Source organism: Aplysia californica, unplaced genomic scaffold (genome assembly GCF_000002075.1).
Source record: "Aplysia californica isolate F4 #8 unplaced genomic scaffold, AplCal3.0 scaffold01193, whole genome shotgun sequence".
Lineage (NCBI taxonomy): Eukaryota > Metazoa > Mollusca > Gastropoda > Aplysiida > Aplysiidae > Aplysia > Aplysia californica.
In genome coordinates, this window is record NW_004798463.1 from 43,070 (window position 1) to 56,217 (window position 13,148).

Below are 13,148 nucleotides of genomic sequence, written 5' to 3' on the forward strand. Positions count from 1 at the left end.
TGTATTCTTTGAGATAAAAAAAAATGTCAAACTGTAACGTAAAAAGGTTAACTTCAGTCAGTTATGAAAGTTTTTAAAGTTTAGTAAAAATAGTACGGTCGGCACTTGCAACACACATAGGTCACATACATAAGTGCCGAAGATTAGTGGTGTTACTGGATAGTACGGGATACAAAATTAAAAGGAGGGGAGATACGGACAAACGACAGAATCAGATGTTTGATAGGAAAGACGGGAGCAAACACAGCAGAGCTAACACCCTCAGCATTAATTAAGTAGGCCAATGTACGCTAGACACTGTCAACTGTCAACGTTTTACCATCAGTGTCACAATTCACACTACTATCAGAGCTGTTTGCCGCGCAAACAATCTAGTTGTACCATGGGCCACACAACTCACGGTGGCGCTATCTTTATTTATTTAGGCTTACTTTTTAAAATTCTAGTTAGAGTTTTGTGGCAATTGCAACACAATTAGGTCCTAAAAGTGACGATGAATACATATGTAACATATTGTTACAAGAGAGTAAAGTACACAAAAAGGAAGGAGGAGAGGTAAGGACGACAGATGTTTGATAGGAAAGAAGGAGGAGAGGTAGGGACGATAGATGTTTGATAGGAAAGAAGGAGGAGAGGTAAGGACGACAGATGTTTGCTAGGAAAGAAGGAGGAGAGGTAAGGACGACAGATGTTTGACAGGAAAGAAGGAGGAGAGGTAGGGACGATAGATGTTTGATAGGAAAGAAGGAGGAGAGATAAGGACGATAGATGTTTGATAGGAAAGAAGGAGGAGCAAACCACACTAGAGCACCCACCAACCACCTACTTATCTAGGCTGTTTGCTGAGCTGAGAATATGTAACGAATTACGGTCTGGCTCCACGGAAAGCCAATTTGCACGGCCCAAAGCTCACAAAAACATGTCCAAGGTGAAATAAACACGACACTTCAGTTAGATCTACGGCTTGTAAAACTTTACAAGTGCAATATACATGATCTTAACATTTTTTTTTGAACAGACAGAGAATAGAGTTTAGTTTTAGTAGGGGTTTTACGGCACTCGCAACTGCACAAGGTCATATGAGCGTCAAGGGGTGGATGTCAACAGAGAAGTCCTAACAGGGAATCAGACTTACTCTAATATAAGTAAGTTGTTGTTATCGTTGCTGTTAGGTTATACATGCAGCAGTAAACATACAAACACAATGCCAGAGTTGTTATTCGTTCTCACAAAGTTTGAAAACATTAGTGGTAAGAAGGACAACGAGGTTATTCAACAGTGGTGTTGTTAGTCTTAGTTTACACCTACTACTCATGCAGAAACACGTGAACTGTTTACCTCTGAGGGGTGCACACAAACATTTTCTGAAACATTCCGAACTGTGTAAAGGAACAAAAACAAAATGGAATTTGTTACTCATGCCGCGAAACATAAAATTGTTTGTTTTTGTCTTAGTAGAGGTTTTTCGACGCTCGCAACTTTGTAAGGTCATACGAGCGCCAGAAGATTAGAGGTGTTACAAGCGAGTAACAAACATAAAAAAGAAGGAGGGTAGAAAAGGATGATAGATGTTTGATAGGAAAGAAGGAGCAGACCACACCAGAGCACCCGCCAACCACCCGCAAACATAGAGTGGGCACACAAACTTAATAAACATGAACGAAGGATAGAAATAGTATGAACGAAAGAAAGATGCAGTGGAAAGCACAGACAAAAGATACAGGAAAAAAAAAAGATACAAAAACTTGTTTCAATATGAAATGTAGACCTGGACATAATAACTTATTCTGATAACAGGTGGTATAATTTACAAAGAGTCACCCAAAAAAAAAAATTACTCTATATGTCCAGACAAATCTGAATCGACAGTCTACTTCAACTACTATAAAATAGCCAAAGATCAACCTAAGGTAGGGGAAAGTCTATACAATAAATAACTGGGTGCCTTTGATTATCTGAAGAACCTTATTGACTCGTTTTTGTCATGTAAGGAAAAATCCCCAAAAATCCATTCATCATTTCTGAAAAATAAGAAAATTATGGCAGTTCTTGGAACAAAACGGAAGAACCATAGCGTTGCTCTGTACAGGACTGCATCGGATTTACTCAGTTCAAACATTCTGTCAAACTCAAAAAATGGTATGGATTAAATGCCTTTATCAACACTATTAGGTTATTGAAGAGGCGGGACTTCCGAGATAAACCTCCATCTCTGAAAGGATCGAGCCAAGTGGGAATTTCATTCAAAGTGCGCCTTTCCCCAGGACACAACATCGGACCGAGCTGAGGCTCGAACCCCCGAACCAGTAATCTCACAATTACAAGTCTGGTAGCCTAACCACTAGGCCACTGACGCCACTGTCTAACTCATTGAGAAAGTGTAATCTGCTCATTGGATGATAACGATTGAAGACATGCTGGTTTGGGGCACTTACAAACATTTTTTTTTAAAATAAAAAAGGAACAAAAAAATAAAATAAAAGAAGAATAACTTGGTTCTTCATTCAGATCTTGTAATTCTCTCTCTCTGTTTCTTTTAGCTCAAACTTGAAGAGGCAGGCAACAGCACGCACATATGCACACTGGAGTTTCTGATTTGTGCAGGATGGTTCACTAAATATGCCACAACATGACAAATAGTTTATTGCTGACCAGACGTGTGTGTGCCCGCTATATCTTCAAAGAATTAACAACAATATTCTCAAAGTGACCCCATCAGACGCTACAACAACCAGCTGATGATGGAGAGACAATCAGCCTGCCCACACTGAAATGGACCCTCATGAAGAGGGGCGAGAAAGCATGAAGCACCCCGTCTTCCTAAACCCCAGTTCTACATTCAAGATTCAAGTATTAACGTATTCTCGACGTGTTACAATATTAACAAACGAACACACACATAATACAACGATCCTTCATGCAAATGCTTTCAAAAACAATTCACAGGTCATTGCCGCCACCGGCACCAACAACTCACCTAAAAATAGAATCCTGCGGCCCCACTGTAACCATGTGACGCTCCATGATGTTAATGCGCTGAGCCTTCACAGGCGGTCCTAACTGAAGCTGAGACATGTAAGAATATATACATTTGTCTCCGTCGTTGAAGCCCTGGAGATATAGAAGGGAAAGAAAAAAGAATATAAGTTAATTCAGGGGTAAAAAAAACCATACAAAGCGTGGTGATGAAATTTTTGAAAATAAACTCCCGTAAAAAGCACTTTCAAAGAAAGTTATGAGATAAACGTCAAAGCAATATCATATGTGAGGCAGTGTGGTGAAATCACGCGCTCATCAAAATACAGAAATCAGAAAAACATGCGTTTTCCCGAAAGTTTGCACATTTTTATCGAATTTTTATTTTTGGGCTCAACCTCTTTTATGTCCATACAAAAACACATTACCATGTGAATTTTATTGAAAATTATTGATTAAAAGCACAAAAAATGTCATTTTTCTGTTTTCAAGGACTCTTTTTGGCCATTGGAGTTACCTAACTTTGGCGACCATTTTCTCACTAATTTCGCCACTGAAACCAGGCGACCGCACTTCCTCTAATCACAAATATCTTGAGTTCTATTCAAGATAGATGGACATTTATTTCATTGAAAGCAAGGCAAACAAATCAGCTTTCAGATGGTACCAATAACTCCCCAAGCACAAAAATTGACGAGCGCCTGATTCCACCGCAGTACTACCAAAGTTTGTTTGTTAGTTTGAGTAAAGAGAAGCACATCGACACAATAATGGTAATTTAGTGCTGGGAAAAATTAAGACAGACAGACAGAATCAACAGAGGGGAAAGTAAAGGAGTAGGACCCACCAGAGGCGCCCTCCAACCACCCGCGTACGACCAAAGAAGCAGGTGAAAATTCAGAAGTAAAAGAACAAAGAAAGAGCTAACAGTCTAGCATAAAAATAGCACACAGAAACCCCCACCAGAAGGTGGTAATCTATACAGCGAATTTCCTCATGTGTGTGTTTTAAATACAAAGGAAATAAGTACAAGAAAAAATGTGGGATTTGAAAATCTGTTCGCTTGGTGTGCCTGATTGGCTATGTGCATGTTTCCTTACGTACATGCTCGCTTCCTGTGTGCTAGACTATATATATGGCACTCGCTACACAATACAGTCATATTATAAGCGCCGAAGATTAGAGGTGTTGCAAGAGAAAAGAAGCGGAAATATTTGTGGCTGAAGTAGGCAAGGGTCCCCTGGTTTCAGAGGTAAAATTACTGAGAAAATGGATGTCAAAATTTAGATTTCCTTAGCTGGAGGGTCCGTGGAAACTAAAAATTTACTTTTTTTTTATGCCTTTAATCAACGTTTTCAGTAAAATTCAAACAGAAATGTGTTCTTTAATGATCATGAGAGGTGTTGAGCAAAGAAAAAAAAATCAATAAAAATTCAAAAACTTGCGGGAAAATGCGAGTTTCTTCACTGATTATTTTAACGAGCGCCTGATTTCACCACGCCGCCTCACATACTGAGGTCTACAGAAATAAACAATATCGTTTTTAGTCTTTAGTTTTAGTAGAGGTTTTACGGCGCTCGCAACTGCATAAGGTCATAGGAGCGCCAGAAGATTAGAGGTGTTACAAGAGAGTAATAATCATTCAAAAAAAAGAAGGGGGAGATAAGGACGATAGATGTTTGATAGGAAAGAAAAAGGCAGCAAACCACACCAGAGCACCCGCCAACCACCCACGAAAACAACATCGAAGATTCGGCTCAGTTCCTCAAACTCAAGGGCACGAGCCACAAACCCACCTTCTGTCTGATTTTGGTGTCGACACCTTCGTGATAGGCCACCACGTACCAGGAGCCTGGCAGGGGCTGGTTCAATCCAAAACTGAACAAAACGCCTGGTCTTAACGAGAAGTGCAAGGACGGGTCATCGTTCACCAGAAAGTTGTCGGGGAAAGTCGAGTTGGTCCGCGTGATCAAAGGGAGGCCGCCCCGTTGAAGTAAACTGCAACAAAAAACAAAAATATACATTCTTTCAATTAACGTACTTAAAAATAAAAACGACCATAACACACTCCCCCCACCCATGCATTTTTTCTACATTATGTACCACACCACCTCTTTAACTGCCCAGCACTTTGTGACCTGGGTAGCACCTACCTACCTGCCTCCCCAGACATCAGAAATACTCCAAACAGCGACAAAGCACAGCTGATTAAAACCTGCAAATTCTTTGCCATATCGACAGAACCCAAATGGCCGCTGGATCGGAAAAGTAAAAGTAAAGTAAAGTTCTATATTATAATGCCACTTTCTCTCTACGGAGGGCCACTTGCCTAAGAAGACCACTTTTCCCCTTGACAGTGATCTTCAACATGTTCGTCGACTGTATCTTCCCTTTTCTAGAACAACTCATGATAACAACAATATCTAAAAACTACTATTGCACAAGGGCAGGGGCAGACCATGCAAAACTTGTCTGGATGGCACTATCACTTTACCATCACAAGGCTCAAATAGTTTAAAAAATCTTGCCATCAAAGGCAAAGGCATGTTGGGGAAAATCCAAAGAAACTGGGTGGGTGGTGAACATAGCTGATCGACGAAACGTTTTTTAGTTTTAGTAGAGGTTTTACGGCGCTCGTAACTGCATAACGTCATATGAGCGTCAAGGGGTGGATGTCGACAGAGAAGTAAGTCCTTACAAAGAATCAGACTTACTCTGCTCACCTCTCTAGCTTCAACAGCACAAAGTCTGCTTTGACTATCAAGGCACCCCAGAAATAGCAGGTCACAAGAGTGTGACAAACATACAAAAGAAGTAGAGGAAAATGACAATAGTAAGGATTAGGACAGAAAAAGCAGCAGTTCCCTGTTGTAGTTCAGGCACAGTTATGAGCATGACATTGTTGGATCAGCCTATTTACAATTCTACTGTGCATTAGAACGAGAAATGTCCCAGCTTTTGGGAATGGCCTAAAGACACTTCTGTCAGTGGCACCGCCCGGGGGGGGGGGGCGACTAGATGTGACGGCAAAATGTTAAAGGGGTCGTCCAAAATACGAAGAACATGTAATCAACAACAGAAGCTATGCCCACCACCCTTGGAAAAAAAATGTTACAGGAGAAACACAGCAGGCTACAAGAGGCACTCTTTACAAGTGTCACAAAGGACCTATATTATTATTATGATAATTCTTCATACTGACGCAAAATAATCTTGGCCAAAATACAGTTTCTTCAATTGAAAGTAAATAATATCATAACCCCCCCCCCCCCCAAGCAAATGGCATTCTTTTTTTAAAACTTTGGCAACTCAAGAAGCCAACCCGTTTTGTTTATTTTGAGCTTCTTCAGACATTTTAACAGGCATAAGGAGTAACAAGTAAGATATTTGATGAACAAAGCGGTTTATGTTTGGATTTTTCATGATAAAAAAAATATAGCATACAAACATTTCTGGTGGACCGATTTACACAAACCGTGTGAATATAGTGAGAACAATAGGATTCGTAGAGTGTATATATATGAAATTTTTTCCTACAGTCAGGAAATTATAGTATATTTAGTTACTCACAATTTCAGAGACTCTTGTGGACAGTGTAGGAAACTTTTGGACGTCTGGAAAGTGAAGTTCATGACACTTATGCCGTCTGGTACCATGTACCTCACCGGGGAGACGTCTAGGTAACTTTCATAGCCCAGCACGGGTCTCGGCAAGTTCCAGATCTCCTCTGCGGAAGCGTCTGAAAGAAAGTAGCGATGTCCATTCTTTCTTGAGTCTCAAGAACAGAACTGTATGCTTTGAGAGTATTAAATGAAAATTACCATGGCCATAAGTTATAGGCATACACTTACAATTTGTTGTTGAAAAGCACCAAAAACTAAGTCAGCCCAGCCAGAGCGGTGACAAGGAGCTGACCCCCGTGACCCCAACGTGATAAAGCATCTGAAAGAAAGTTGCAAAGTACAAAAAAAACCAACAACCCATTACCAGGTCCAGACTTTCATCAACAGATGTATGAGGAGTATTCTAAAAATTAAGTGGCAGGATAGAATAAGAAATGAAGAGCTGTGGGAAAGGACACGACAAAAGGATATAGAAGTAGAAATACGACTAAGAAAGTGGCGATGGATGGGACACACCTTAAGAAAGCCCAGCGGAAACATCACAAGACAGTCACTGCAGTGGAACCTACAAGGAGCACGAGGCAGGGGTAGGCCACGGGAAACATGGAGGAGATGCGTGGAAAGGGACATGAGAGAAATGAAGCTCACTTGGAAAGAGCTTGGAAGGATGGCTCAGGACAGAGATAAATGGAAGGAGCTTGTATGTGGCCTATACCCTGCCAGGGGTGAAAGGCATTGATTGATTACCAAGTACAAAACACTGAAGGCTCATTTTCAAAAATTGTTCTTTTCCTTCATCAAAACAGTACTTACTCAAGTCACAGCCGATGAGCTTTGGACTTATTCTATCTCTGGCGTATACATATGATGTCATAAGTGTAACTGAAGAAGTTTAAACGCAAGCAATAACATGCAGGATATGATAATAATACTAATAAAAATGATGATAATAATTATAAAAATAATAATACTTTAATAATAATATTTGCATTTACATAGCGCATATCCATGCTCTACAGCATGTCTTAAGGACACAATGTTGGGTCCCTGACAGGATTCAAACCTACGACCTTACAGTTTTGAGCCCAAGAGCTTAACCACTAGGTGTCACAGACACCACCAATGAAAATTCTTGTCTCTGCTTTGCGTATATATATATATATATATATACATAAACATATGTATATATATAAGTATGTCTCAAAATGTGATGATTTGGACTCTTCCTCAACTTCACCCCGATCATTATCATCGCCTTTCTCAACCTGGATCAGGGTATAGGCCACGAACAAACACTTTTCACCTTTCCCTATCCCCGGGCATGCCTCTTGATGTTATTCCATGTCTTCCCCACTTTTCTGTACATCAATTTTTTCACCCTGAAATAACAATTTAAAAAAACAACCACTCACCATCTGAAATTGCTGTGAAGAGAACAGCGAGGAATAAAGCCACTATAGGTCGGAGGGAACACGCAGGGTGGGAGGAAATCAAGGCGGAGACTTTGGAGAGGGACGGGCGTGAGAGAGACAAACCTGCCATCCATTCGCTGTGGGGGAATCTGAAGGAAAAAAAACCAACAACATAAAAATAGTCAGTTTTTGTTATATCACTTTAGAATAGAAACAATTTCTTTTCAGCCCTACAAGTTTCACATTTTCAATCTTTTTAATAAGGAAAATATAACTACTTGGACCTATCATGCATACAATCTTGGGCAGCAGTAAGAGGAGAGAGCGGTCGGGGGAGGGGGGGGAGTGAAATAAATTTGTCTTAACCCTTCTAAACTCTTTTTATAACATCTGTTCAAAGTTCCATTGACACGATTTGTACAAATCTAAATAAATTAATAATGGAGAAAAGAAAACTGGATTCTTTTTCTTTCCTTTTCCTCCCATTTCACATTTAGCTACTATTAACTTGCGTGTCCATTTTCTCCTACATGATATATTGATGCGCTGAACATGAGAATATAATATATCGACTTCATTTACAGGTTTGCATATTGTAGGGAGTGTATACAGACCCGGTAACCGGGAATAAAGTCACAAAGTATACAGACCCGGTAGGGGAACTCTTTTGTGATTTCGGAAACTTTCAGCACCCTCTTGGCTCAGAGTAGAACTAGGTTCTTCTAAATCTATGGCCTAGGTCTAGATCTAGACAGACAGATATAAATCATTGATCTAGTTTCGAGGCTAGCCTAGATCTAGACTGTAGATCTAGATCTAGATTCTAGATCTAAAACTAAATGAAGATTGCGGATATGTCTTTTCGATGAACGATCGTTTTTCCCCTGTTTTGGAGTTAGAGGAATCACAATTTGAAGAAAAGAACAATGTCATAATTTCAATCGAGCAGTCTCTCTCTCTCTCTCTCTCTGTATCGCTCGCATTCTTTTTTTCTTTGTTTGTCTCTGTCTTTCCTTCCTTCCTGCCAACTGGCAGACATGTCATATTATATACATTTTGCTAGCACTTCCCCCTGCGCGCTCTCTCTCTCTCTCTCTCTCTCTCTCTCTTTAACTCACACACACACACACAGACACACACACACACACTACCGGGTCTGGGCGCTGAAACCCTCCGAAATCACAAAAGAGTTCCCCTACCGGGTCTGTATACTTTGTTCCCGGTTACCGGGTCTGTATACACTTCGTTGCATATTAATTTAGTAATCGTTTTAAAAATATTTGATGGTTTATAATGGAACTTAACCATACTTAACTTAATTGCAAAAATAGTAGTTTCCGCGCTTTGGACCAATTTCAGGCGGCCATGAAGTAAGAAAAACATCTGGAGGATTTTAACTTATAAATAATTTGACGTTTTACAGTTATTTCTCTTGAAAAGAATTAATTTGCGACAGTTTTAGTGGCTATACGTGTGATCTGCAGCAAAAAATACTGCACACAGTTTGACCCTCAAAGCAATGCAATGCGTCTGTGTGCTGGAGTGAAAGTAAAAATTTACTGAAAACAGACAATCCTCAGATTGTGAACTTGAATGCAGTTATTGAACTGCAAATATACCTAAATTTATAAACCCTTCATTGCCTTCATGACGTATGATACATCATGAAAATGCTTTTATTATTGTTCTTAGCTTTGACTTTGAGCTGTACACGACATCACGGAAAGTTGACAAAATTTTCCGTTTCTGACTGCCTATTTTATAGATTTTTATAAGATATAATACCACTAATCATCTGGCTCTAGATATAATTCTTCTGCATAGAGATTTACCACTACTCATCTGGTTCTAGATATAAATAATTCTTCTGCATAGAGATTTACCCCCACAAGTAAGCATAGAGTGAAATGAGGTTAGCTAGAAATCGGTGCTGGCAGTTGGAACACACACCACCTAGCAACGAATGGGTTAATAAAAGTTAATGCGAAAAATCACAATTTCAAAGTAAATTAAAAGTAACGCCTTTGAAGTATTTCGAACAGTTCAGTAGCAGCTAAACATTTCTAACTCTAGAAATTGAATTCGATGCAAAAAAAAAAAAAAAAAGGCCGGCTCTATTTCTCCGACTCCGAACGCTCGAGAAAATAAACTTGAAGAGTTTTGAAGTCTATTTCTCCAAACGGTTTCCGTTCTCGAGATATTTTGGCCATTTGCGAAAGGAGTGGCCCTTGCGTGTACGTGTGTGTGCACATGTGTGTGTGAGTGAGAGCACGCGCCCGCCCCATGTGCACGCGTGTGTGTGTGTGTGTGTGTGTGTGTGTGTGTGTGTGTGTGTGTGTGTGTGCTTTAGCGGTGATTAAAAGCAAAATAGGTTACTGCCAAAGTCGAGCAGTCCGGTTTTCTCGCAGTACCCTTTGACATTTTCAAAAGAAGTATAGACCGGGAATGTTGTCCCAACCACAATTGAAGTACCTTAATATTCAAACATTTAAAAATCTCTAGATCTAGATCTAGAAATTGAATTCGATGCAAAAAATGCTTCTTCCCAGTCCTCGCAGAGTGGCAAAAAGAAAGATGACGCCGAACTCTCACAAATTTAATAAACAAAAAAATTTCGAGAACGAAAACCGTTCAGAGAAGTATCTTCAAGTTTATTTTCCAGAGCGTTAGGAGAAATAGATCCAGATCTAGATCTAGATCTAGATCTAGTCTAGATTCTAGAATCTAGATAGATCTAGATCTAGATCTAGACTAGTCACTTCGGGAATAAAAATGTTTCTTCCCAGTACTCGCAGTATGGCAGAATAGTAGGCTGTCATTATTCTCACCCTGTGAGAATAGGAGATCTAGAATAATATTAATTTAAAAAACCTATAGATCTAAGGCTAGATCTAGATTTATATCTAGATCTAGAATCTAGATTCTAAGGCCTGCCCTGCCAAACAAACAATAACATCATCAACAAGTTCATGAGGCCCTTTACTTTCTAGTCTACTCACTGTGTTTCTTAAAAAAATAACGACCAGGACTTAGCTCTTAGCCAAGCTAGTGGGCCATGGAAAGTTGGGATCGCTTCTTTCAACTAAGTTCTATGAAAGATGTAGATCTAGGCCTAATCAGACCAGTCAGTCAGTAGTACGCTGAAGGGAAAATCATTCTGGGCCTAGGACCCTAGGTGCGACCGACTCTTGGTCTTTGGGTTGGTCTTTTTTCTTCCCTTCCTTCCTATCCCTATCATAAACACAATCAATAACCGTCAAAATGAAATTAGAGTGACTTCCCCTGTCTACATATTATATGCCAAATAGAAAATTGAAAAAACATTCCTTAAACAATACGCCACTCTAGATTCAAAGGCTACATTAATTAGAGTATCTAGTAGAAACAAAATTATTTTATTGTTTTTTACAATAATTAAGACTATTCTGATTTGAGGGGAGTATAAAAACGATTAGACTAACTGTTCGTAAACTTTGCTTAGCGGACAGTAATGATGTTATTCGTTGAGAGAAGTAAATGTTATGTACTCAAAACTCAAAGTAACACTTTTTACTTGAACTTTCAATGCATATATATATATTTTCTCTCTTTATGAGACACTTGGGCAATGTGTCTTATAGGGGTTTCCTCCTATAATTAGACATTTTCCGTTCCTACCATAGGCCTGTGATATAATGTCTATTTTTTCCCAGGCGTTAGGCAACTTTGATCTGCTTACAGGAGAAAAATCTGGCAACTTTGGAGAACCAACAAACAGACTAAATCGTGGTCAGCCCTGTACTGTAATTGTATTCATATCTTTCGCGAATTCATCTCATATGACAATAGACAATAGAAAAGCATGTCGTCAAACGAAAATACGGGTATACCCTATACTGGAGCGTGGTCAAAAGGCCCGCCTTCTGACATTCAGGCAAGAAGAAGACCAGGTCAATCGTCTGTGGATAGAGTCATAAACACTGTCAAGACTAACGAGGCGCAGAACCAGATGGAGCCTCGCCTCACAACACCACCAGGCCCAGGTGAACTCTTTTTTTAGTCTATTAGACTTAGACTTAAATCTCAGGCTTTACTCTACCATTTTAGCCTCACCATTTGACAAGCAAAGGATCCATGTTGTCTGGTCAGAGCAGAACTAATTCTTGACTTAAAAATCTAAATCTTGTCCTTTGACCGAAGGCACCGAAAGCCTTGCCTGGTAAGGTTGAGACAACTTGTGTTGTAATCACATAAATTCCAATCTAATGATAGGCTTCAAATGATGTTACCATTTGGTAAATTTTGACTTTCACTCCAGCACACAGATGCACTGCTTCGGGGGTCAAAGTACAGTATTGTTTGCTGCAGATCACACACCAAAACTCACATTTTCAAAGAAGGCTGCTCTTATAACTTATTGGCCCACATGGACATGGGCCATTTAATGCGTTGTTTTTTCAATGTATTTCGTACGTGGTGTTGTTCCAACTTGTTCTCTTTTATTTTTTCTCACTTTATTGTCTTTATCTCTTATGTTAATGTTTTCCTGAGGCATTCCATCTCACACACATTTCTACAGATTTGATTGTTTGTCAGCATGTTCCTACAGTTCAGTGTTATTGTTACGAAGTGTATACTGTATAGACCCCGGTAACCGGGAACAAAGTCACGAAGTATACAGACCCGGTTTGGGAACTCTTTTGTGATTTTGCGATACACAGAGACAGATGGAGAGAGAGAGAGAGAGAGAAATAGAGAGGGTGACTGCTCAATTGAAATTATGACATTGTTCTTTTCTTCAAATTGTGATTCCTCCAACTCCAAAACGGAGGAAAAACGATCATTCATCGAAAAGACATCCGCAATGTTCATTTAAATCTCTAGATAGATCTAGATCTAGGCTAGCCTCGCAACCAGATCAAGGATGAAATGTCTGTCTAGATGTAGACCGAGGTCATAGAGATCTAGATAATAACCTAAGTTACCCTGAGCCAGGAGGACGCTGAAACTTTCCGAAATCACAAGAGTTCCCCTACCGGGTCTGTATATTTTGTGACTTTGTTCCCGGTTACCGGGTCTGTATACACTCCCTTCATTATAATGGCCTTGAGTGTTCGGGGTCCAAATTTTAAAAATTCAAAATACGGAAGCTGGAAAG

At 39.7% G+C, this 13,148-nt stretch overlaps 2 protein-coding genes across 3 annotated transcripts in view; one reads left to right on the forward strand and one right to left on the reverse strand.

The window, feature by feature from the left end:
* The window catches only part of LOC101863155 (post-GPI attachment to proteins factor 6), a gene marked incomplete in the record, with an annotated part of 22,881 nt that extends 11,628 nt beyond the window's left edge, over positions 1 to 11,253 (reverse strand). The window contains 5 exon segments of the mRNA XM_013090250.2: positions 2,978 to 3,111; positions 4,773 to 4,974; positions 6,547 to 6,715; positions 8,012 to 8,160; positions 11,011 to 11,253. Of these exon segments, the coding sequence (XP_012945704.1) occupies positions 2,978 to 3,111; positions 4,773 to 4,974; positions 6,547 to 6,715; positions 8,012 to 8,141 (635 nt within the window).
* A 471-nt stretch (positions 11,254 to 11,724) lies between these two features.
* The window catches only part of LOC101862235 (polyadenylate-binding protein-interacting protein 1), a 19,244-nt gene continuing 17,820 nt past the window's right edge, over positions 11,725 to 13,148 (forward strand). For both annotated transcript variants that reach the window (XM_005112130.3, XM_035973391.1), the window contains exon 1: positions 11,725 to 12,033. In XM_005112130.3, the coding sequence (XP_005112187.1) occupies positions 11,853 to 12,033 (181 nt within the window). In that variant the 5' untranslated portion in view covers positions 11,725 to 11,852. The remainder of the gene's footprint in view (positions 12,034 to 13,148) is intronic.